At 39.3% G+C, this 27,948-nt stretch overlaps 1 protein-coding gene across 1 annotated transcript in view; it reads right to left on the bottom strand.

Moving 5' to 3' along the window:
- THSD7B (thrombospondin type 1 domain containing 7B) overlaps positions 1 to 27,325 on the bottom strand; it is a 393,302-nt gene extending 365,977 nt beyond the window's left edge. The window contains exon 1 of the mRNA XM_044438217.1: positions 27,187 to 27,325. Coding sequence (XP_044294152.1) covers positions 27,187 to 27,325 — 139 coding nt within the window. The remainder of the gene's footprint in view (positions 1 to 27,186) is intronic.
- Positions 27,326 to 27,948: the final 623 nt, after the last annotated feature.

The following is a 27,948-nucleotide window of genomic DNA, read 5'->3' as shown; positions in this document are numbered from 1 at the left end:
CTTCATGTCTACTTATTTATTTTATTTATTTTTCGATTTATATCCTGCCTTTTTCCTACAGAGGGCTCAGGGCAGCTTGCATCATTCTCCTCCTCCATCTTATCCCCACAACAACCACCCTGTGAGGTAGGCCGGGCTGAGAGTCCGTGACTGGCCCAAGGTCACCCAGCTGGCTCCATGGCCGAGCGGGGACTAGAACCCAGATCGCTCTTAAGCACTACACTGTACTGGCTCTCACTTCCAGACATCATATTTTTGAACAGAACGAGTAAGCATTTACATCTTCAAGACGACTGTGCCTGCTAACAAGTATACTGCAAAACCTTGTACATAGAAAGAAAAGAAAAACAGGAAACACTTGGTGTACAATCTTATGCATGTCAACACAAAAAAGTCCTACAATGCCCAGGATTCCCCAGCATGGCTGGCTCAGGAATGTTGGGAGTTGTAAGGCTTTTTCTATCTATATCATCTTTACTATTAATAATTGGAAAGTGTAGCAATGTTAATTATGTAAGCTATGGCTTCAGAAATCTGTGAGCTTGAAAGCACTTACTATTAGGTCAAACCTTTCAAAAATAATCATTCCCAGAAGCTGCTATTTTGATGTAGTGAAGAGTTGTTAAAAATGTTAAGAGATGAGAGGCATTGTGAACTTCATGAACTTAGCTGGCCAGTTGTGTCTTCCTCTGTCCTAGCTCTTGGTCTGAAATTCCATTCAAAGATGATACAAGCAGAGAAATCTGGCATTCCTTTGAAATGACTGGGATCCCTACTACATTCAGTTACAGTACCCAACACCATTCTATGTCTAGAAGTTACAGAGAGCAGAATTACAATTTGAATGGTGGTGCCTATCCTCTTTGGCAGTTCTCCAAATCTTGGCAATCACAATGTGGAAGGTGGAAATAGGTTGCTTTACAGTTAGATCATACCACAGAGACAGGCATAGGCAGGCTAGCTGTCTTCCAAAGTGCACACTCGAAAAGTCATGCTTTTAGAAAGAGACATTCTACTGTAAAACAGATTTTAAGCATAAAGCTCATTCAAGTAGAGATTCAAAGAAAACAACCAGTGCAAGAAGTATCTATGGGAAAATGTGTGTTTAGTTTTGAGTTTTTCATCCTTTTTGTATTTTCAGGTTTTCAGAAGAAATACCTTGGGTGATAATGGCCCAGAAGGGAAACTTTACTGAGGCAGAATACATATTACAGAAAAATGAGATTTTTAAAGTTTGTATTCCTTCTTTGTGGGAAAAAATCTTGATCTTACTATGTTGTTTGAAGACTAGACTGAGCACCACGCACCACTGTAGGATAAAGAACAACAACAGGACTTACAGAAAGCCAATGTGCATAGAGGGACAGCTCAAGTCAACGGAGCAGCTATAACGGTTGTCTTAGGGTTACTTCTAAAGATTAGCTTTTTGCAATAGTGCTTCACCAACTGAATAATCCTCTTCTGTGGGATCAAGAATAGCCTTCATTCACAACCTACTGGCTCAGTGACATCGTCTAAAACAAAGACCAGTGCAACATGTTCCAACATGTATATTAGCCTTTCCAATCATAATATACAGAAATTTGTATACTGGAATGTGTGTGTGTGTGTGCGCATCTCTATATGCACACTAGAACACTGATATAGCCAGGAATTTGAAGTTAGCCTGAACTAGATTGCCCTCCCAAAGGAACAATTTTTTCAGAGAACAAAGAGGAGAGCAAAGAGTTACAAGTACTGAGAAGTATATTTTGGTATAAAAATAAAATGATATTAAGGTATAAATATTACTTGACATTAAATATCAATAAGTTTAATACTTGAAGCATTGAGCAGAATGTGTAACATCCAGCCAAATTACTCCTGAGACTTTCTTACTTAAATATGAAAGATTTTTCTGTTATTGCAGTATAAAACGCAGGATGGACTAACCTGTAATTATCCATGGTACTTGGAATACAGCCTACGATCAAAGGATTTCATTATATGTTAATTTATATGTCATTTTTCTGCTAAAAAGAATTAAAAAACAACTCACAACAAGACAGTAGACAATAAGAAAAAGTAACTATTAAAAAATAATCTACCCCAGTGAGAGTCTCAAAATTTTCCAGAATAGAGCTAGGAGCAGAAATAAAAGAACTGATTCAATATGCACAAAAAGCCATTGTTTCTTAAAATACCCAGTGATGCAAGTTCTCATTATCATCATCAGATGCATCATCTTATTCTTCTAAGTGGGTAATGGTGAAAGAGGTCAAAAAAGAAAACGAAAAAGTAACCTCCATGGCCAGACCGTTAAGACCACCACAATGTTTCAATTTCTTTATCACATCCTAGACATTTCTATATACTTTTGCACTCCTCTAAGTCCCTGATCATGAGATGAAGAGCTGATTCCCACTTACAGGCAGTGGTGTGGGGGCTGCTTTTCCATGGCTTCTCCCCACACAGCTTTCACAATGCACGAGAAGCACATTGCTGCCCTCCTCAAAGGGCTTCTTCATGCAAACACTACCGGAGTGGCATGAGGAGAAGCAACGCTAATATGTGTGAATGACCACAAGGTATGGAGTCAAAACTAGCATGGACACCACTGGGTCTCTGAAGACCACCTATGCAACTGAATACTTTAGCAAGCGAGCAATGCCCATTCCACAGATATAATGAACTTCTTTCAGGCTGAGTGCTGAATTCCATTTCTGAGAATTTTCTGGGGGCATAAGCGATGGGTACAGCCAAAGATGCAAACTTATCAGCACATTTAGCTTAAAGCTCTTACTGATAGCAGTGAAGTCTCAGGAAAAGGAAGTTCAACCTTGCAGAATGATGCAGCACTGCACCAAAACTGGGAAACCACCAAACTATGGTCTAGGGAAAGCATGATCATCTGGGGACCCCAAAAAGGCTAGACTGGTGCTGCCGGTTGTACCCCTATGCCTGACGCTGCCCCACTGCATTACACAGTTCAGCACATCGACTACACTCTATCAATATGACTTGACCATAAAACAAGTCAATGTTCTGAGAAAACTTACCATAATTTAAAAAAAGACAATCATAATTAAAACCATCAGTGTAAAAAAGCTGGAAGTTCTAACAACTCTGAAGTGCCCAGTTCCTTCAGTAAATGATTTTGTTACAATAATGGCAATCTTCTGTTTGGCATAATGATAGCAAAGACTGCAGACTGCAGAGATTACCAAGTGGAAAAGAAAGAATGACACCAAACAAGCACAAATCTCAACAAACTCTTAAGTGGTGTTTTGATATGTTGCCCTTGTTACATTATGTACTCCGAAAGAAAGATCATAAATAAGTTGACAGCATCACATCTCTTCTAAGTGGCTCACTAAGAACGAATACATGAATGCAAATACACATGCAGACAAAAGAAATGCCCATCAAGGTTTCATGACTGCAGTATTCACAGAAAAGTGCTCTTCAGCTTCATTCCACTACAGGGTGCATTAATGCACTTAGTGACAATTTTTTGGCTTTGCTATTAGTTACTAATCAGATTTACTGTCAACTCCGTGTCTAGTTAGGAAACATGAAATTAACTTAAGAAACCTGTTTTTTAAGGGGGAAGGTGTCACCCCTAATCTTTTTACTTGGAAGAAATACATATATTTGAATAAAAGGGAAAGGGAGAGAGAAAATTTGATGAATGTTCAAATGATTTTTTCCCCTTGTTTTCAGTGTACACAGATTTGTGTTAATTGGTTTAAATCAAATTTGCCACCATTAATTATTCACATTTTCCTTCAACAATTGTGCAAGTTTAATTACTAAAACATATTAATGTATGACTCAACTGATCATTTTTGGAGGATATTTTTTGGACAAAGTCTCTCTTATTTCCAGACACCATGACAGTTTTTCTGCAGCCAAAAAAGTGAGAAAACATAGGAACTGGAAGCTGTGTACGTACTATGTCTTACCTTTTCTCTCCAGCTCCCTCCATTCTTTATCTATCCATCTATCCATATTTTCTTTTGACATCACCCATTGGCTACACTTTTCAGAGGGCTGACAAAACAAGGCTTAAAAGTAGAATTGTGTACAAATGAACTCTCTGAATGAATTTCTGAACACTCTCTGTAGATACAGAAACTGTTTCACCAAATTTCTCTGACAGGAGGGAAAATTCCCCAGTAGTCTGTCCCGGAAGGCTTTACCATTGGGAGGTGCTGTAGCACATCATTTTTCATTTTTCCTAATGGTTGGTTCTATGTTTTATTTTTGCTGTTTTATGTGAACAAACTGAAATGCATGCCCATATCTAATTAGCAGATAACTCAGTCGTAACAGAGCCAGCCATTCATTTTTATGAGACTTAAGCATAGGTTTAGAAAGCTGGCACTTAGAATTAATTGTCACTATATGTGTTTTTTCAATGAGAGAGAACTGCATTTTATTGAAGATTACTTTAGAAATGGATTTCAATTTTTAAAATTTTATTTTTAAAAACTTGAAATCATTGGGTTTTATCTCCCCAGTTGTTGGGTTTATACAATCCAACTTAAATGCTAATTACTGGACCAAAATATCCCTAAAGAGATTTCGCAAAATAAATGGGAGGTATAGGAGCGTCTCATGTTCTAGGCTGGCCTTTCCATCAATGTTCAGTCTCTGCACTCTGAGCAGATAGACACATCTCCTCTACCTGTGGCTCCAGTTATTCACATCCTGTGTCTCTTCAATAATTGATATGATGTGAGCATTTCCACTCAAAGAACAGCCTGCACTGAAATGAGATCTGTCTCACTTTGTACACTAATTGGTATTCTAAGACTAGGAAAGGTGGACAGGGACCATTAGGCAGGAAAAGGTCTCCCAGGGACCTGAAACTTAAGCACTGAACAGATGTTTGGTCCCATTAGAAAATCTTATACAACAAAGTGTAAGTTTAAGAGGCACCATAAAGATCACTTCGGCTAATTGACTCGATTCCCCCCCAAAATACATAGGCCAAATCTACAACCCATGTGTAAAACCAAATTAGCTAACTGCTGAACTGTATACACAGTACAAATCAATTGAAGCCCTGTGTATAAGCAGCACTGCTGATCACAATTAGCCTGTTTGTTAATTGAACCTCTCCCCTTTATATTGTTCACCCTTTTAATAAACCCAGTCCAACAGTTCATGATTTGGCTCTTACGTACATTTGGAGTTGATCACAAACTCCTGAACACACAAAGTCTGCATCTAAACAACACCATTTCTCTGCATCTGCAGCACTGGTTGGATTAATACTTTCCTTGCCAAATCATGCATTTATGTGCATGTATTGCTTTTGTTGAAATAACACTTCCCTTGCCTAATCTGCTGCTGCCACTACTCGCTCCCTAAGGTGGTCAAAGACTATGTAGCCCGGCCCCCAGGAGAAAGGGATGCAATCAGTATGCAGTTCTAAAGGCAGCTCTGAGGAAATGCTGCAGCTCCCAAAAAGCACTTGGGTAGTATGCATATGCAAAAGCATGCTTAAAGGGAAGCAGAGTTCACTTTGACCCACAGTCAAATGAGTTCAGTATTTTCTGAGTGAATTTGTAAGTTCATCCATCACTTTGCAGAACCCTGCTAGTCAAGGAGTTAAGTCAGTCTTGAAAACTCGGCTCCCACCAACCTGCTATGGTGTTCCAATTTTTCAAAACTTACATAGTATTTGTGTATGCTTGTTTAACTTTAAATTCACTGCCAATATTTATCAATGTTGTTTCACTTTAAATTCACTGCCAATATTTATCAATGTTGTTTAACTTTAAATTCACTGCCAATATTTATCAATGTGCCCTGTGATTACATTGGTGCCAGACTTTCTCATGAGAGGAGAGCTATCCTCTGGATTAGTTGCCATAATTCGCCCATCCTTGCTAACCCTGCTACTGAAGATTTTGCTTGCTTGTCACTACATGCTTCTTTTATGATTCTGTGGCTTTTAGTTAATTACATTTTTGTATTTACATTCTTTTTGTAAACCACCTTGGTGGGAATAGGATTGAAGGATGGTATAAAATATTTACAAATACATTTTTAGAAACCCTTTCATCGATGATACGAAGATCCAACCAGAAGCAGTAGGTGTAAGGCAAGAGAAGGGATAGCCTAGCCACAGCGATCCAAGCACTGGGAGCCTCATGATTAGAGTACTGTTATGTGCTGCCTTCTTGCCTGGTTGGGAAGCTGCAGCTAGTACAGAATGCAGCAGTTACAGGAGTCTCTGTGACAGCCAGCGATGCCCACAAAAGAGCTGTGCAAAAAGCAGCACACTGGCTGTCTGTTAGCTACCAAGATGTGTTCAAGGTTACACTCTTCTCAAAAAGCCGAAACAGCTTTAAAAACAGCCTATCCTAAACAAACAAACAAAGCCTAAACAGCTTTTTCAATTTCTTCTCAAAAAGGCTAAACAGCTTTTTCAAATTCTCAAAAAGCCTGAACATCTTTTCCTGGCCTTTAAGATCCCCAAAGCAGGCCTTATTGGCCGTTCCAAAAGTAACAAAATGTCATCATGTAATACTTCAACAACAAGTCGTCTTGGCACGTCAGAAGACCCTCTCCCAGTTACAAGATCCTTATAATTAAATAAAGCACATGGCTTCATCTTACTGTTCCCTGCACTACTCTGTTCTCCTACTGTAATGGTAATTGTTTTTATATTGTATTTTAAATGTGACTTTAATATTTATATGTGAAGTATTTAGCGATTTTACTACAGTTAACATTATATAAGTATCACAAAAAACATGTTATACTAGTACTACCCAAAATGCAGCTAAAGTGTGGTCTCATTAGCAACTCAAGTCGCCACCCTATTTCCATCATGTGTTTAGACCAGTCTTCTCTAGCCTGATGCATTCCAGTTGAAGATGTTTTCGACCTCAACTTCCATCATCCCAAGTCAGCATGTCCAATGCTGGCAATCGTAATACAAAGCATCTCTGGACTGCAAGAGATTGGGAAACTCTGTGCTATCCCATAGTTTCGCATTTTGTACCCACTTCTCCACTGAAAAATGAGCAGCTCATTCTATACCTATTCCTACTGTAAGGTTTCTCCTCCAGCCGGACTTCATTTTTGCAACTCAGTGTTGCCTCCACGAATTGTTCCTTAATTCTCTGCATTTCAGTCAACTGCCTATGCCCCTCTTGTATCGCTTGCCCAGCTCTGATCTGCATTTTTCCCACTCAGCTTGGTTTCCCTGACTGCCTGGCATTCTATACAGTAGTTAGAACTGTATAAATTAACTTGAAAGTTAATTAATTTGAAGCATGCTTGCTTTAAAAGGAAGCAACTGGAGACAAACAAACGTGGACAAGACCCTTCTGGAAAGAAAAAGTGTAAGATCTAGATCTCTGCATCTCAACTAGCATCAAGGCACAGAACAAAGAGCCTTTACCAACCTGACTGCCTCCAGCTGTTCTGGGCTATTCCTGCTGTCAGCCTGAACAAGCACATTCAATGGCCCAGACTGTAGAAGTTGCAGGCTGAAAAATCTTGACAGACCCAGGTTTGCAAAGGCAAATATCAACCTGCAACCCATCCCAGGATCAACAGCAAGCAGATACATTCCAAGTTTCCAGGGAGAAAGTTCAGCTACCAAGCAAGATGCACAGACAGGGACTGTGCAGCTGTTCTCAATGTCCTGTGTCCCAATCTGTAATGGTGCATTAAGAAATTTACCTTGCAGCCCTCACGACAGAGTATGTGCTTCAGGACTGGGGCCACTCACAAGAGGACATGCAGTGCCTGGGCTGACACATTACACCAAGCAAACCTGTATGGTTACCAAGGTTCACAAGGGTCTTTTGTGATGTGTCTGAGAGGCAATTAGGCTCGCAGGGATAACTCTCCTGTCTCCCACTATTGTCTTCCTTTTCAGTCCTCCAGGCAGTATCCCAGAAGGCACCACAGGGAGCGAGTCCTCTCTTTGACAGCAGTGACCATCAGCTGAGTTCGGTTCACAACAGCTGCCAAGCAGCCCCTGTTGCATAAACAGGGTTCACGGCCTGAAATGCAGCAGAAACAGTAAAGGAGTCCCCGTCTTGCTCCAGAGGAAACCACTGGGGTGGAGAGGGGTGGGCTGATCCACCCTCAGTAAAACAGGGTGGAAATCAGCTGGGCTGGCACTTCAGACAGAGCAGCACCTTTTGGTCGATTCGTCTTCTGCTACCTCCTGCATGCAAGCAGGACGGGCAAGAATCAGCTGGCTTGAGGTGCCCACTTGGTGACAGCACTACTTAGCTGATTCCCCTGTCCACCCCCCTTTGTCACTTTCTCTTACAGGGGTGACCCCAGCCCAGTGTTCACCCAAGTGAACAAGAGCAGAGGACAGTGGGGGAATCAGCTGAGCGGCTCAGACCCAACCTAGCACACACACAAGAAAACAGCTTCATGGTACACTTCCTTTCCCGGCATGCCCGGCTTACAGAAACAAAGAAACAGAGCAAGTCAGAAGGGACCTCCCAGCTCATCTAGTCTGACCCTTGGCTCCAGCCAGCTCTGCTCATGACATGCCCACCATGTGCATGTCTAGCCTAGCCTATCACTCGCTCCTGTCGCAAAGATATTTAGGACAGAAGAAGGGCAGAGTGGGGATACCTGTGACAGCCATGCCAAACAGTAGCTGTCAGTAGTGCTCCCTGATTAGCAGCTTGGCAAGAGCAGGAACAGGCTATCTGACCTTGGTACCACTTTGAGTTTTGTTTTCTGAGTTTGGATAGTACAGCAAGCATTTTTGGTACTGGGAAACCATGGACCAGACTACTGTTTCCCTTTCTGAACACTAAATGTACCATGCTGAAATATCATAGCAGAGTTTGGAAGACAGACGAACTAGGCTAAAACAAACAAAACACCATGACTTGTCATAAAACTACACAATGCATCCTCTTAAAAAGTAACACTATGGTTCAAGCTGAAAGAGCTACTTCTGGTGTGTAGCAAAACTGGTAACTTTCCACTTCTCTTTTGAGCATGAGGCTACTCTATATCATAAACTATTTTAGAAGGTCTCCTGGGTTTCGAAATTCATGCGGAAGAGATGAGAACACTGTATAAGAAAACAAAGCAGAAGTGTCCTCAGCCTAGTAGGTTGTGTAGGAGAAGGGGATGTTTTGTTTTTGTTTTCTGTTCATATTTCTAAATACCCATGGAAGCTGTTGGAACATCTAACTATGTCTTCTGTACCAGAGCCTATTCCTAAAAACCCAGCAACTCTGCAAGGTGCATACTGAACAGGTTAGACTAACACCCCCTCCTTTTATTTGCAGGGTCTTTTGGTATGTGCTAAAATTTAAAAGCCAAAGAGAAAGGCAAGCTGGCTTTTGCAAATGAATCTTACTGCTGACCAAAATAATCAGTCCTAAGTACATTTTAATGGGCTGGTCATTACATTTTCCAGAATGTGAGTGTATAATTGAAACACTACACAGGACTTTAACTGCCAAATGCAATGATAGCATTTGTCTCAATGTGTTATCACCAAAGCATAATAATGCAAAGCTAAAACCTTTGTACAGGGGAGCAGGGAAACATATATTCACCAAAGGTTCTGATATTCATATGCATGCACTCATAGTATGTACAACATGTATACAATTGGTGTGTATTTCTAGGCAGATTAATACTTTATCCATAGTCCTTACCACTGAATTTTATACATCTCAGCAGGGTGCTCAGTGTCCCATGTTTTAACATAATGTCATTATAGGACAGTTTCTGACTGAAATAAATCTAAGTTCCCAATGGATAATTCAGGAGGTTATGCAGAAAGTTTCTGAGGATCACCAGCTGCTATCTATATTAGTTGTAATATTGAAAAATATTTTTTTTCCTGATGACCAAACAAGAAGAGTCAGTTACTCAGTGTTCTATCAGAGAGACATACGAGAGTTGAAAATATAAAATAAACCTCTGCCAAGAAGGTCAGAATATGTAAAGATAAGCCTGGAGCCAGAAGTTTTGACACCAGAAATGTAGGTCGAGATAACCAAGTAACTGAATGTTTTCTGCTGTGTTGTTTTCTGTTACTAATCAATGCAAAAAGCTAAATGCATAAATTCACTGTGCATGATGACTGTGGCAGCTGGTCTTGATTGGAGATGGGCCCACTCTTAGTGTGTACCTACAAAAAAGAGTCTTTCTATAAGATTACTTGCTAGTGTTGCTTGTCTCTCTCATGGTCGGACAACATACAAGAGGGACTCTTTTTGCCTTCAACAATATTAAAACGCAAAAAGGTTCTGTTTCTTGGTCTCTGCTCTATAAAGATAACTCTGCTTTGAAAATTGCCAATGTCTTTTAATGCAAAACAAAAGTGCCACAACAGTTTCAAGGAAAAGACCCAGATATTACACAGTATTAGACTGCAGACTTATGCTAACACAGCACTTTTCTGTCAGATGGATTCGTAGTTCTGCAGTGCAGACAAGTACAAATCAAAATGGCCTCTGCTTGGATGCCAAGTGGTTTTCAGGCTCTTGGTGCAATGAATTATCTCATTAAGGCTCCCTAAATCTCTACGAGCATCGAGTGGAACAGTGTTGCAACGCAAATGAATTAGAGGCAGTTTTTACAGGAACTTTTGACAGCCTGGGTAGTTACATAGGTATATGCTACTTACACAACTTGCAGTTAAAGTCTCAGCTTCCTCTTCTAGTTCTCTATGTCTCCTACATATAAAGGTCTCTTTTTCAGTATACAAATAAAAACCTGCTGGATCAGGCCAAAGTCTTCTCTAGTTTCACACTGTGTCCCACTGTTTGCTCATTGCCTAGTTCCACCCCATCCCTGTTTGGATGATCGGAACTGTTTCCACTCTCATCACCTTGTGAGAATTCACCCATACCTCAGTGCCGCCTGCTTCTGTCAGTGTTCCACAAGGAGTCAGTTTAAAAGCTGCTTCACAACCAAAATGCCCTAAAGAGCACGTCCCCCCCCCTTTTTCTTAAGACACTTCCATAATTACTGTTAAATGTTTAAATCATGGTTGAGGGAAAAAATCAGATGTCAGGATGCATATTAAAAACCCTAAATACCATTTTTAAATAATCATCATCCAATAACATCCATAATGCCTTTATGGATATAATTTCACTGGCACATGAAAGGAAAGCAGACTTAAGCCATTCTGAATTTAAGGTTGGTCCACATTTTTCACTTTGATCTATTTTAATAATACTGGCAGCATTAACCCCCTCATAATACCTTCACCATTTTACTTTTATGATATCCAGTCATTGTCAGAGTTCCATTTTTATTAGCCCCATCTTTTCACAATTGATACTGATGTCAGCAAGAGACACAGAAAGGCCTTGGGGAGTAGCAGGAAAGCATTACGTTTGGCCTGCCACGAAAGATATTTAAATAGCAATGGATATCTCACATCATCTGCTTTTGTGACATCTGAACAAGGCTTGGGATTAATATGCTCTCTGTTTTGGTCACTGCATACAGTATAAGTCATTTCACCAGCCAAATATGTGCACATAAATCTTAAATGTATAACGTTGAAATGTTCCATCAGTGATGGTGATGACTAAGACTAGTGTCTCAAAAAGACAAAACAACTTGTAGAAAGCAAGGACACCAATGTTTCACCTGGTTCTGTTACTAAGCAATAAGTGGCTTCTGCAGGCTGTACTGACTATTTCCTCGCCAGGAAGTTTGTCTTTTTGTCTGCCAATTTTTTTGGCTTTCTTACTGGCCTGTCTCATTCCTCTTGATGAGAAACTTAACACATATTGAATAGTCATAGCACAAGAATGCACCAAAAATCCAAAACATAAAATAGTGTATACCTGCAGAACAGGTGGTCATCCAGGTCAGAATGGGGTTCACAAGTTATGTAGTCTGGTTTACCACATGATTTCATAAGCTACCCATTTTCACAGACTCAGTCAAGCCAAAATGGAGGCCTTGATAAGCCACGAAACACATGTTGTACCTGAGATACAGCTGCTACTGTATCTGTATGCACTAGCTAGGTAATAACTGTGCAGACGTATTAATACTCGTACATGACAATGGATCAGAGTACTTCACCTGTACATTATAAGCAAGTACAGACAAGTATGTCTGCAGGATGGTCATATTCTAGAAGTGGCAATGTTTGTTCCGAACTAAGCTACATGTGAGTCAAGCTAGGAAGTCTTCAGGCTTTGTGTGTACTACAGGGAATGGCCTTCCACAACTGTGAGGACTCCTCTGGCCTGCTGCAGATGTTACATCCAAACCATGGTCTGTGTGTCAAACTTAAATACTTCTTCCTCCCTTTGCAAACTTGTTTATCTATCTTCCTTCCTTGATCATAGAAACTATTGCTTGTCATTACAACCCATCCAGGAAAACAGCTCATCACAAAGAATTATTTTCTTCCCATGCATGAACCAAAAAATTCAGTTCAGATCATGGTTTCCAAGTCTGACTAATAGGCTAACTATGATTTGTAACATACACTGTTTGCCCAACCTGAATGTAACAATAAACTACAGTAAATGTAATGCTAAACTAAAGACAGGAAGTGAGGGAGGGCACTAGAACATGCAAAGGGAAAGAGTGTTTGAGCCACCCACTGAAAACGGCCCTTTGTGGTTGTTGAAAGCTCCCAGTAGAAGCAGAATATATGGATAAAAGGTCAGTTCAAAAGACAGTTCACACAGGGAAATTCCCATTGGCCAACATGAACAGAGGATGGCGTAGAATGAGACACAGTTTGGACTTCCAGGCATTCCACACTAGGAAAAATGCTGTTAAAAATGGGAACACTATACACCTGGAAAAAGCCATTAAACAAGAAAGGGTATGAATCCAAAGCCTCATGACAGGCAGTATGACTAAAAGCAACAGAAGGTAAGTATGATTTCTTTAGCACAAGGGCAGAAGATAATAGGTTCATCTTATTGGATCACAGAACTATAAGAGCAAGAAAGATTGATCCTGTAAAAAAATCTCTTTGCTTCTATACTGCTGTTAAAATAAACATACTAGCGATAAAGAAATCTTGCTGTTCGAGCCAATTGTTCAGACTTGAAAATCCAGCAAATCAGGACAGAGTTGTTTCTAATTTCTGAGGCTACATCAGGGCAAAATGATCAATGATTGCTCCTTTGCTTTTCCAAAAGAAGGAAAACGAAGAGCATGTCTAAACTTCTTGTCCTTCTTTCCTTAATGAAACTGTTATTGATTTTTTTATCCCTGCAAATCATTGCCTTGCAGCAATTTCTTTTAGCTGCAGGTTCTCACATTTAATTTGTAATGTATGCCTTAAAAAAGAATGCATGAATAGAGTTGCCAGAAAGGCAAGGGAAGGTTTGTATTAGAAATGTATGAAGCTATACATGAAACTTCAGGCATCAGAGAAAAACAGATCAAACAAGGATATTAATTAAAGTAATATTTCCATGTAGCATTCTAGACACCCGTAAAAATATGCAAATTTGATTAGAAATTCAGGTAAGATACAACCACGGTTTGAAATTCAAAAAAAAAAAAAAGTTAAAACATTAAAACAAGCAAAGTATCAAGTGGTTTCCTCTTGTTCTTCTCTGAAACATCGACAGTTTTTGCATGAGCCATCAGGGTAGAAAACTGTACGAACGATCAGCAGCACTAATTTGGAGAGGTTCAGTATACCTCTATCAGAGAACTCATAAATATGAAGGTGGGGGAAGACCCATTCTTATTCCAGGTTTACATGTCGTGCAAATAAGCACAGAAAGTTTCCAAACACAAAGTCTGTATGAGCCCAAACTTTTCGGAAAGGGCTTGAATAGCAATGGAAGAACTCTGTTGAATAGTGTAATATTCATTTGACTGCTCATCTGTATGCACGTAATGTTTATATAAATGCCCTGTGTTTAACCAGCTCCACATTGTGCTCAATTTGGCACGAACCAGGGGAACTATGAAAGGACAATTCTGATAAATGTGCAATGTTATTACATGGCAGAATATGAGATTGAGTTATTGTATTTTAATCAGATAGTTATGGCTGTGACTCACGTGGTTAACCACTGGTCACTGGTGTTAATATGGAAATTGCAATTGAAGTTAATGATGCTTTTGTATAATTGTTCTGTTGATTGTTCTAAATAGATGTTATAGTTACTTAGTTAAAGGTGATCTTTTTTCAGCATAAGGTAAATAAGGATATAATTCATTTACCTGGGGATAAGCTCTATTGAACTTAATGAGAATACTACTGAGTTGATACATATAGGATAGTGGTCTAAGTGAACTGCAGTGCAATCCTGTTATTGCTTCTCAGGTATAAGTCCAATAAGTTTACATAGGGCTGTAGTGTTGTAGAGAAATGTTATGCGTGTCTGTTCAAAGGTCCCCTGAATCCAGCGGTTATTCCCATTTACATGTGCATAGATCCTGTGCCTTAACCTCCTACAGTCTGAGCACATGAAATATGTGCAAATTAGTGCATATACAAACACACCAAATGCATGTGTAATAGATATCAATAGATGTGTTTGTATTATTTCTTTTCTAAAATGTTCAAATGCCCTTACAAAAATAATGCATCCATAAGTTGAAAAAGAAAATGAATATGATATATATATTTAGATTATTGCTGGGATCAACCAACATCTGTCGGTACATTGAAGGGGCCTTGAAAATGTCGTATACCTTAAGTAATGCTTTGTGGGATCATGCTGCCATGTAACGATACGACCAAGCCTGCTCTTTCAAAAATCACTACTTGAAAAAAATCTTCACAGGATGCCACTGCACGCAGCCGAAGAGGGAAGCTCTGCGCAGATGAGCAGACTGTTATCTGTAGAAACAAACACAAAGGGGATGCAGTGCGAATAAAGAGTCTTGCCCATCATCTGGCTAACTCTTCCTGCAAGGGTGACTGCACAGCACGTGGTGCTAGCAGCACCCTTTTGTACACAGCCACCTGAGTCTCAAGTCCCATATATTTTGCGGATTAAATGACACTATGACCTTTCAAGGAGAGCCTGAAGGGAATCCATTAGTGATAGGCCTATTGGGTGGTATCACTTATCCACCACCTCATATCCTTTGCAGCTGTTCACTAGTTTTTCTTTTTTTTCCCCCTTCCCCTCCTGCACACTTATCAATGTACCTCAAATCTGATTTGGGACCTTGTGTGCTGTAATAATTAAATCACTGCGAGGGCTCTAAAAGCTAGTTCATCCTTTCCTGAATCAATCAAGGACAAAGTAATGTGAATATCAACGAAGGTGAAAAAACTATGGCAAGTTTTAATTTGCAGTGCATGCTTGGTCCTGCTGTGTCTGGACGAAATGCAAGAATTGATATTTATAGAGGTGGAGAGAAAAAGAAAACTATCTAAAGAAGTTGTCATTACTAAAAGTTATGGGGTTGTTTTAAACTGCATGAACAAGTTTAGAAAAGCCATCCTCAGAGACTTGAAGAAGTATTTCCAAATATTTTGGAAATATCCTGTTTTGCTGTTAGCAGGGATAGCCTTAATCTTTTAAAAATCCAATTTATTCCAGTGTCATAGGCTTGTTATCCTGAAATGTCATTCATCCACAGCCCAAGCCTTTTCAGCAGGTATTCTAGAAAAGGTCAGCGTCAAATATCCATCAATACACCCTAAAGAAGTGAAAATGGTAAGTACCAGAGCAGGTCTAGCACACTTTCCTCTCTGAACTTCCAACACTACCATTTCAGAGCTAGAAAGGATATTACAGGATTGAATTTGTGACCCACACAGTACAACACCATATATTATGGACTGCCAAGCAACCTCATTTCAGCAGTTCCAGGCAGAAAGCAAAGTATGTTTCAGTCCAGAGGATGCTTACAAAATTTGAGTAAGTGTGAACTATACAAAACCTATCAAGATAGTGTGGTCTCGTTTTTCTCTACTTTTCCACCAGCATTCTACCCCTGTACTTCTAACTTTGCCCAATTTCTCTCTTTTTGTCCATAGCCCTATATGATGGTCTCTCCAGCTGTATTCTTCAGCTTCCTGCTGGTATTTTTTCGTGCTCATGTTCCTCTGCCTGTTGCATTCTGCCTTGATCAAAGCAGAGCTTTTTCAGATCCACAAAAGGACAGCATGGCAAGGATTCCACCATTTCCAGTGACCCACCTACTGCTTTGTCTTCATCTTGCTGCAGTTTTGTATACTCCATATTCACCCCAGCCATTAAGAGTCGCATGCTCCTGCCATTTTAAGACTGATTTCTTCTTCGGTGTAAATGCGCATTTATTTCCATCTTCCAAGAATTAGTTACTAGGTCCCATAACACAGCCATAGATGGTGCTACATGTGAATACTACTGACTGAATGAGGAAAGGTTAGCACACACACAAACCTGCTAACTAGATTAGTTCTTGCTGCCTGGCTTGTGCTAAAAAATGCCAGTCTGTGCTAGAAACAGACCTTCAGCATGATCCAACATGACTCACGGCACAAGTAAGAAAGAAAAGGTCCCAGATTCAATTTTTAGCCTCTCCAGTTACAAGGAATGAAACACAGCAGAGCTGGAAAAGAGCTATGACCTTGAAGAGCTGTAACCATCAGAAACAACACTGAGCTATGGGTATGCATTAGTCAGCACCACAGAATAAGGACGTAAGAAGCACCACTCTGCATCAGGTCAAGAGTTCATCTAGTACAGCATTCGGGCCATACAGTGAACAAGCAGCTGCCCTCAAGATCACAGAAGCAGGATATGAGTACAGCAGGAGCATCCTCACCCAACATCCCCAGCAGAAGGATGCAGTAGGTGGGAAGAATGGGGATGAATCCTGAGTTCTGACTGACAGAAGTGGAAATACATCCCGATAAAGCAAAAACATCATAGGATACCACCAAGATATAACATCCAAGTTATGTATACAAAAACTGTAAATATTTAGATAACGCAACAACTTGAGAAAGGTTCTAGTATTACACAATCTGTTTTAGTGTTATAACAAGTTAAATCATAAGCACAGCTGAAACAAAACTAAAGTTTAATACAATCAATGGTTTTTAAAAGGTGCCATTAGAGTTTGTTTTACAAATGTTTTACTATTCTAATTATTTTTCCTAGTTGCTAGGACCTCTGTTCCTTAGTCACTCTATCTTTCACCTTTCATATGGCAAATCACTATTCAGTTTTTAAATATTAGCAAACAGCCAGTCAAATATCTTGAAAGCATTCCAGTACTCCCAATGGATTATGAGATCAGTATAACCAGTGGTCATCTCTGTCATTCTCTCTACTGTCCATTCTCTTGGGCACACAGAATCTATGTTTATTATTTTAATCTACTTTTATGGTTTACATAAACCACCAAATTATTTTTGTAATATTCATTTTGTATCTGTTGTTGTTGTCAGTTGCGATGTTGCATCTGACTCATCGTGACCCATGGACAACATTCCTCCAGGCCTTCCTGTCCTCCACCATCCCCCGGAGTCCACTTAAGCTCACATTTGTATCTGTACATTTATTTTTAAAATTATATAATATGTGTACTTTCAAGCAACAGAGACCGCACGTGTTAAATGCACTGAACTTCACTTTCCTAAGAAGGGCAAACTACACAGTATCTCTGTGCAGAATTACATCCTAAATAATTGTGTTCTGTTATTTAATTAAGAAAATGTTATATTTACCATTCCAAAACAATTCCTGTAGTAAGATAATACATTATTAACCATGACTGATTAATTGGTTAAAAAGCAAGACAGTTAATTGATTTTAAAAAAATTAATCAGTTCCAGTGAAAATCAATTCGTGCTCCATCAGGTGTTGCGAAGAGACTATGGAGAATACACCAACCTGGAAAAACTCCTTATGAATTAACCACAGTAGCCCTACTTCTCAGTCCTCAAGTTATTCATAGACGCGGAGCACAGCCATGAAGACTTGAAAATTGACCTGAGGCTTGCTGACAATAGTACTTCTTCAGATGTATGAGCTGGAGGAATAAACATACTGTACAGTATAATGCTATGCACAGGTTTACTTAGGCATAAGGATCTCAGTGTTCAGTAGGGCTGGCTTTCAGGGAAGCATGCACAAGACAGACGTTCTTCCCTTCATGCATTTAGGTCTACCTCAAGATACACACACACAAACACACAACAACAACAACAACAACATGCATATATGACATATATTGCTCTGAAAAATCCTTCCACGGAACAAAAAGTCTACCTATTGAATGTTTTATAAAGGAAAAGCTATATTTTAACATTCTGGTGCCACTTTCTAACAGATTCAATAGCACAGACAATTAGTTTGGGAAGAAATGTATAATTAATAGTCATTACTAATTTAATTACAGAATCTTGCATATGCATAAAATGCCATCACTAAAGATAGTGATGTCTCAGGGTTTCATAGGAGCTAGGAGCAAATGATTTGTCCTATTAAGAAAGCATTTAAAATAACACTTTGTACCATTTCTGAGGGATCAAAAGAGAATGGACTTTAACCTTGTTACTGCCATGGAATTTAATGTCGCCTGTCATTAGCTTTAGCAAAGGAAACTTCCGCATACTGAGAAAAGTTGAAAATGTCTTGAATAAGTTATGACATGCAAAAATGGATTTCTGAAACTTATGCAAAGTTAATCGTGCCGTACTAACTTTCAGAAAAACAATTTTGTCTAGCAAAATATAAGTGAGATTATTATTAGTGTTTGATAAATCCATGCCTTCTTGAGAAGTTGACGTTTAGCTGCAAGGTTATCACCAGCTATTGTATCTGTATGCACTAGCTTGATGAAGTTAATCAATGTTCCCTCATTATGCAAAAATATGAGTAATAAAATCTATAAAGAAAGAACATACTATTCATACTGCTAAATGAAGCCCGTGTGTCACTTTACGGAGGCAGAAGGACACAGAATGACATTCAGCAGGCATGGGCATGTAGCAGAAAAGGATCTACTCCAAAATTGCTCGACTATTCACAAGAGTTTCTGACTTTGTGTTACTTAAAAATAACAGCAAAAAACACTCCCCACTCTTCTGAATTGGTATGTTAGAATCTTCAGAAATTAAAGCTGACTTTCTTCAAAGTGGGAGGCTGTTTGGTGACTTGCAGGGATGGTGGTGAATTTTAACAAGAGGGGGAAAGGGAGAACTTTATACAAGGTGGCAAGGATTTATCTTTTAAAAACATCTGCCTTGAGAAGCCCAGTGATATACTTTCCTACTTCCAAAATATCCCAATGTCCAGGCCCCCCAAAAACAATGTTAGATCATGCTGTTAGGGAAAAAGAGACGCCTGCCTCAACTGGCCATAGAGCAGCCATAATTTTTCTCAACAAGAAATCTCCATCTTTGGCCATGCTGGGGCTGATGGAAATTCTATCAGAAATACCTGTAGGGAAACAAGTTATCTCTATCAGCTTTAGTCCAGTTTTTAAAATTTGTTGCTACTGATGCAATTAGTCGGCCCTAGAGGATGCTGCTCAGCCCCATGAAAAAGCAAAGCAAAGCAACACTGCTGATTCATATGTAGTGCACTGGAATTTCTGGTTTAAAACGATTAATGTCCAATCAGTTTGGGTTCTCCATAGAAATCATTAAGCAAACTTACTTGAATGCTTATGCCAACTCAGAATGTACTTACTCTGATTCCAATAGCAATTCCCAATAGCACAAAACCCACATCATTTTTTCAAAAGCTTAAAACAACATAAACAAACAAAATCCCAGAATAAAACCTCCCCCATGAGTTGGCAAAACCTAAATGTTTTATATGTTGACTTGATTAATAATATCTGTGTGCCAATCCTTTTCCCGAAAACAGTTGGGGACCAAGTTGTGTTAAGCTTTCTTGCTGCAAGGATGTCAGCGCCCCTTTCGTGGTGTTCCGATTGGATTCTCTTTGAACATATGCCCTTTCAAGTGAAATTAATCAATCTCTTTATCGCTCCCACAGCATCTGGAGCCATAATCATTACCCAACTGCTGAGAAAGAAATGAAACCACTAATCGCATAGGGAGTAAGGCTTACCGTTCGGAGCAGGAAAGTTTTTATTAAGTTCTAATTTGAAAAGTGATTTTTCATGGCCAGCCATCGAAGACAAGTTGCACTAAAGGAGACTCTGCTTCAGCAAGTTGCAAGTTGTCTGCAGAACCACACTAAGTGGAGTAGCTTTTCATCATACTTAAAACAGACAGATAAATATGTATTAAAGCACTGTTCCTAAACCTTATAACCCAGGCAGAGTGAAGCACTGTTACATATGATTGATTTCATATGTATTATTAGAAATTTCTTCTGTTTAAGTCAGTAGACTGAAAGAGTGCTTATATTAGAAAATATTGAAGTAACATGCTGAGAATAAGCTATTGAAGTTATACTGTTTTGAAGAAAGATCAACAGAAATATTGTGCACAACTTAACATCTGAGATAAATTCAAGAAGAAAATTACTCCTGGTAAAATTGCCCTATGCTGCTAGGTATAATTTAGAATAAAATGCTGAAGCAAGATATTCTAAATTATAGAAATGTAATGAGATCTACAGATAAAAGTACTGATTCGGGTATAACAAATTTTATGTACAGTGCCTTGCAGAAGTATTCATGTGCACAGACACACCCCTGACTTTGATTTTGTGGTGTTACAACCTGGAATTGAAATGGATCTAACTGGCATTGCTAGTACTTGATATACACAAGGTACTCAACATGGTAAAGATGCAAAATATGCCTATTGTGGGATAAAGCTTAAATAAACGAAGCCAAACTGGCACTTGTTGGTCGCTTAAGTATTCACCCCCTTTGCCATGATATATCTAAATAAGCTCTGGTGCAACCCACTGCCTCCAAAAGTCATTTGCTGTAGGTGCAGTTAATTGTAGGTGTAATTGAGGTCCACCTCTGTGCAATTCCAGTGCCATATGATCTCAGATTAAATACATCTATTTCTGAGAAGCCCCAGAGTTTACTGGAAGGCATATCTATGCAAACTCCATCCTGAAGATGAAGGAACTATCAAAACAACTCCAGGATGAATTTATACGGAAACACCAATCAGGTTTGGTATGCAGGTGTGTGGGTGCATGTATACACTCACACAATGAACACCTCCCAAAACATCAAGGTGGAAAGAATATGGCTGGGCCATGACTTTGACCAGAAAGGCTCAGTAAAATGGTGAGAAAGGCCTTAGTCCAAGAAGCAACCGAGAGGGCAGTGACAATGCTGAAGGAGCAGGAAAGAACTGCAGGTGAGATGAGAGAAACTCTCCCCAGGTTAACTTGTCAGCCAGATGTTCCAGAAACCAGGGATTTATGGAACAGCAGGCAAGAAGAAAGCCACTGCTGAAACAAGCAACAGCAAGGCCTGTTTGGAATATGCAAAAAAGGCATCTAGGAGATACAACAAACACTGGAAATTTACCTGGTCTGATGAGTACCAAGAGGAACTTTTTCCTGCAAAATGCTAGGCAAAAATGCTCATTGCACTGATAATAATCATTGCTACCGTGAAGCCATATCCTGTTGTAGGGGCACCTTTTCTTGGTGGAGACTGGGAAACTGGTCAGGCCTGAGGGTAAACCAGATGGTACCAAATACAGGGCAATTCTAGAGAAGCACCAGTTTCAGGACAAGGAGATAAAAGCTCACAGTAAACATAGTTTACCTTGCAGGTGGCACACATGTGCAGACACAGCTAGAAAGTAAAAGCCAAGCAGTTGTTTCTGGAACGCCAGGTTAGCAGAACTTTCATAAAGGATATTGCTAGATATTGCTCTCGGATGAACGTGCCATTGTAGATACAACAGCTTTGCTCCAACGCCATGCAAGCAAACTTCCATTTATGCAATAGCGTTTTCCCCTTGCTCTCCTTTGAAACACCTGAAGTCCCAACTACACCAGACATTTCATCAATCTTCTGGAACAGATTAGGGGACTATAAGGGGAAGGGAGAAATTGTTCTGTCCACAGCTTCTTTTCCCCTGGTGGATGGCCAAGGCTGCATACAACCCAATAAATAGTGTTAAAAATTTTTTTTAAAGAGTCATGTGATTAACCAACTTATCTGGGGATCAGACTGTGCTGCAACAGAGCACTACAGCTACTCTGTGGAAATCATAAAAAATATTAATATCTCAGATTAGTAAAATACTATTAGAATTGCATAAGCTCATGACATTTGAGATATGGAAGACATTTGTAAGACTGCTAACTTTTTTTGCTGTGTGTTCACTTAGAGCTATTTTCTTCTAAGACAATGATTAGGTGGTACATTAGCCATTGGAAACTATTAAATATATAGCAAAAATGATACCAAATGTTGGGTCAAGCAAAGAGCAGTTATTTCCATGTGTGGCAGACACAATAAGGCAAGGAAACACTGGAAGAAAATAGGTGATACAAAATAGAAAATGATAACTGTATAAAGTGTGGATTTAAATATGCCATTTCTGTTCTTAATTCAATCTAAAATATACTAATATATTACCATGAATAAATATACTGATATATTACCAATACATATTCAGTGCTACAAGAATCTCCTCTGTTAAATCTTTAGCAGATCATCTGTCACACCTTGTTAGTTAGATTGGGAAGACAAAATATGTGAATATATTGTCACATCCAAATTAATTCTTTTTTTTTTTTTAAGAATAAGGAAGGCAATATCATAACAGATCGGGTTTTTTAGAATTTGAAAAAAATATTTTATACATGTAAACATTTTTAAATGCTGTAAAAAGGAAGAGTCCTGTAGGTTTCTCAGATATTTAAATATTTTTAACATTTTGAATTATGGGTTTAAATGATTTACAGTGTGACCCTATCCATGTCTACGTGGAAATAAGTCCACTGAGTCCAGTGAGGCTTACTTGCAGGTGTGTATGTGCCTGTAGACATAATGTAATGAAATATCCACAAAAGAGAGAAATAAAATGAGTTTTAAATGATAACATCAAGGACCAAAAAAGTAATAATGATAACATTATTAAGGACCAAAAAAGTAGCAAGAATGCAAACATATCAATTCTTAAAAGACAGAGTAAATAAAATTGCTATTACTGGTATTTGTCATCAGGCAGAAATGACAAATGTGCTAACACCAAGAAAACGTGTCTCCTGTTTGCATCCATGTAATCTCTGAAAACTGCAGTACCCAGAGAAGAGCCTCTGAAGACACCTCAAGAAATGCTCTGTGATCATGTGGCAGTGAGCTTTTCTGCAGGTAGCCTGGGCCCAAGACAACTTTCCAGTGGCATACAATAATTGCAGTGAATCCAACATGGGCACTTTGTTGAAACAGGCCTCAGTGATTTATTCCTCAAATCATTTGGCAAATGAGGGACAACAGGCTCCCTAAAATCTCCCTGGAGTCCTGCCAGAAGGTATTAACCAGGCCACTAGAAACAGCTCCCCCAGATTGTACTAAACAGATACTCCAGTGTGGGCATCTTTGCTACTATCACTTCCACAGAGTAGATTAAAACTGGATTTTGCTCATATATTCCAACCATGATTCCTCTTGCTTCATGGACTCAGACTATCAAAATAACAGTCAGCTGGCCATGCTCTAATTGAAGGAAAAGATCTGTCAGGTATAAAGTCTATCACACACATGATTTCCTTATCACAAGGTCATCCAAGTGATGACCCAAAGATCTCCCCAAGACCTGATAGGAAACAATCCAGATCCATTATTCTCTGCCATCCTTACCAGTTCACACCCTTGAAATAGGATAATCCCCCCATAAATTAAGACCCAGGAATTAATTTCTCCATGACAATGGAACTATAAAACATTCTTTAACTTCCAAACCACCAATGTCCAAACTACAATATTCAAGAATGTTAGGCCACATTCTAGGACAGCCCTGTGGTTATTTTGATGGCCACTAAGTTGTGAGTTATCCTGAAAAAGCAGGCTCCCACATGGATGTCAACGTTTCCTAGAATTTGGTGCTGTAGTTTGAACTCAATACCAACTCCAAAAACTATTTATGAGGAAGGACCCCCCAAAAAACCAGGAATTTATTAATAAATCATGTATTTATTTTTACATGTTCAAACTTCAGTCCCCTTCAAAGTACTCTCTGTTTGATGAAATACACCTATCAAGAAGTTTTTTCCACTACTCAAAACAGGTTTTAAACTGGTTGATTTTGAAACATGGTGCTGAAGGAAAGCTTTGCATATATCTTGGACTGGTAGAAAGATGAACAAGTGAGTCCTGGATCAAATCAAGCCAGAACTTTCCCTGGAAGTGATAATGATGAAGCTGAGGCTGTGGTACTTTAGGCACATCGTAAGAAAGCAAGACTCACTGAAAAAGACAACAATGCTAGGAAAAGGTGAAGTCAGAAAAAGAGAAAGAAGAGGAAAAACAAATATGAAAGAGATTGATGGCAAAAATGAAGTCACAACCTTGAGTTTACAGGAGCGGAGCAGGGTTGTCAAGGACAGGAAAGCCATCTTGGAAAGCACTCATTCATAAGGGTTGTTATAAGTCGGACACAACGTGACGCATGCAACAAGGTTGGGATGATGCCAGACAGGGATCATTTACCTTTGCCAATTATAATCCAGAATGCACTTCCTTTGGAGTTGAAACTGGTCCCCGACTCACTGCACTCAGTAAGCGGGCCAAGACACGCACATCTTTTTAACTTGACATTTCTAGTGTTCTTACACTTTTAATTTTCTGGATCTTTATAAACTGCCTTGGTTGACTTCAGAAAGACAATAGAGAAGTGCAATAAATACGTAAGATAGTAAATAATAATCCCCAAGACACAGAATGCCAGAAATAAAAAGCAGGCTGGACAAAGTAGATAAAAGCAGCAGCAAAAGATTTCTTGAAAGTATATTGATATTTGATGTGTGATTGTCCTTACTTTACTACAGTTTAATACCAATAACAAAAAGTAATTCATTTTTTTTCTGTTCCACTAAATAGACTCTGACCCTGAAGTCTCATATATGTACAAATCAGAGACTGGTATACCCTCCAGAAGTGTTTTGAGCATATACATTGAAAAATAAAATCAATTATTTTTAAGAACCCCTAAAACCTCTGAGATATGTCATAGAATCAATGTAAACATAGCTACAAAGGTCAAAATATCTGCAGAGGATTGTGCATTTAGGAAAGATTAATGCCTTAGGAACAATAATGCACACATTGAAGACAGTCGCAACTCATAATGTAACAAGAAACTTAACAAACTTTACTCAAACTGAATGGAGCTGAATCCTGAAATATTTTCCCCAAGTGTCTCTTAAAAGACTGTATAGAAATATGGATACCTTGTTATTCACTTTGCCCTAAGAAATCTAGATAAAAGCTAATTGTTTCTCTTTCTAATGTTTTAAATAAGTTAAATTAAAGCAATAAAATCTTCTTCCTTCCTTTCTTCTTTCGGCGCCGATTCAAAGCAGTACACCTGCAATTCTGCAAATCCACTCCAGCCTCTCCGGTCTCCTTCCCACCCAATGCATTTGCCCCTTTTATCCCTCTCTGTGGCTGAACTAAGGAGGATGAGGATCCAATCACTAATTCCCAGCTCTGAGGCCAAAGGGCTGTCCCTGAACTTGAGGAAGGGAAGACAAATTATCCTCTGGCCTTTCAGATGCTGTCCCGGAGCCACAGCAGTGCTTCTTCCACATGTTCACTTATGATTACTTGCATCCAGTTTGCTGTGAGAAGAACTCACATTAGAAAGCAAGGGCAAGACTTAGTTCTCTGCATTTTCTACAGCTACATCATCTGCTGGTGACTTCACCATTGTCAAAATTGGTCATGCAAATCAACAATAAACCATCTTTAAGCTTCTCCTCTGTGACAATGAGTGTGAACTTACAGAAAACAGCAGCAACTTATGTCTTCTACCACATACTGCCATTTATGCTCTTAAAGCTAAAACGATACATGCTAATTTTAGGTTTAACTTTTAACTATCAATTCCTATTAACATGCAAGTGGAATACATGGTGTGAACATACAGAGGTTCAGTAGACCCTTCTTCCCTGTATGAAACAGAAGAAAACTGAGCCTTTCTCACTATGAACAGAAATGTACAAAATATTTGAAAAGGATGTTGCAATTATAAACACCACCTGGCAAGCATTTCATAAGGAAGCATTTGTATCAGAGGGGACAAGCCTTTACAGTTAAGTATAGTATGCAACAAAATAAAAGATAATTGATCTAAAGCTTCAAAAACTGTTCCTAACAGGCTTAACAAGCTTTAAACAGCAACCAACTGTTCCTAACAGGAAGTAAAACCAGTTTTGGTGTCAGAGTGCGTGAGATTTCTGCCCCCTATTAAGGAGCAGGAGGCAGACTACAAAGCATGATATATAAATCATGTCTCCATGTAACCCCTATTTGAGCAGATCAACTGCCAGTGCTATGCATCATCCTTACAATACTTGAGAAGCACACAGGAAGGGCAATGAGCATAGGCGGTTGAATGGCAATGCAAACTATATTCAAGTACTTCATTGGCCTGTTGGACAGGGTACGCAAGATAAGTGAAATACGTCATAATGCAGCATTTACTTTGATCTGGACAAAGCCAGAATGGTCTCCAAGAATGGAAAAATGGTGGGATTGGTTAACTATTGAAATTAAAACTATGAGATGATGTCTTAAGGGAATGGCCACTACACCTTGCATACCTTGTCAGGAATGTTTAATGCTGCCAAATTATGGGCCCGGTGATGTTATTCTGCAAGCACAAAGCTTCCCTTTGCCTCCTGTGGAAACCCCATTTTCACTTATGCAATCATCAAACAAGCTGCTGCACAATTTGTTGCAAAAGCTGTTTCACAAGTTGTTCCAGAAGACATTCACAGATTATTGCACGAGACATTATACAATATTATAGAAATTCAGTGTGGTGGCTTCCTTTATGAAGCCAATCTATTTCGTATTTGTTCTTCCTTTTTCTGCCTTCTTTTTCCAGGGAATTTTGCCTGGATGTACCCAATGCATGACAGCCAGCCATTTCCGAGCACATGTTTTTCAAAAAGCCTTAGGAAAGCTATTTCATGAAAAGAAAGGCATTGGGGCCTCAGTTAAATGGCTTGACTGTACCTGGAAATAGCTTGATACATGGGGAGTTGCATCCAATCATGCCCGCTATGGCCTGGCCTTGTGCATTCATAGATTAGCCTGAACTGCCTAAACTGTCTGCAGAACTGGAGCCTAGGTAAAGAAGGATGTATTCATCCCTACCTGTTTTCCAGACAAATGGATGTGACCTTCTCCCTTCCAAATCAGAGGTGTGTAATAACAAGAGAGCAAGCACAACCAAGCCCCTCCTTGTGCTGTGCCATGCCCAGTGAGCGCAGAACCAGCTATCCCTTAGAAACATACTTCATGAAGTTCAATCCAGTTCACTTTGCTATTCCTAAAATAAAGAGACACAAAACAAAACAAGAGTTTATTACAGAGTGCTCATCAGCTCATCTTTTAAAAATACTACTTAAACGCAGATCAACAAGCAACGTATTGTTCTTGTATCCTATACTCTAGCATTTGGTCATGAGAACACTGATACAATCATTTTTCTCAGTAGAGCTTCACACCTTTTCCTACGTGGATTATGACTTACATATTGACTTGATTCCCAGTAATGCCAAGTCATGGATTATACAGCAGTCACCAGCAGCACCACCTAGGAATAGTTCATTCCTTGGTTGTGTCATATAATATGCAACCCCAAAACTCCGAGGAACAAATAACCCAGAGTTTTAACCCAACAACAAAGCATCAATTCAATCAACAATTGAACGAGAACAATGTAGGGTTCCAGGTTTAAATGTCACATTAAACAATGGGGGGGGGGCACTCCTGAGTTGCTAGCAGAAGCAAATACGAAGTGGGAGTGACAAACAGGCAGGAGGCTGCATGCTCAACTCACACAATTCTGTGCAGCTCCAACAACCCTTGAGCTGGGTTGATGTGCAAACTGGGCCATTGAGAAGGTTATACAGA

The sequence above is a fragment of the Varanus komodoensis genome, unplaced genomic scaffold (genome assembly GCF_004798865.1).
Source record: "Varanus komodoensis strain SLA01 unplaced genomic scaffold, ASM479886v1 scaffold32, whole genome shotgun sequence".
In the NCBI taxonomy this organism is placed as follows: Eukaryota; Metazoa; Chordata; class Lepidosauria; order Squamata; family Varanidae; genus Varanus; species Varanus komodoensis.
This window is presented reverse-complemented; position numbering and strand designations above follow the sequence as displayed.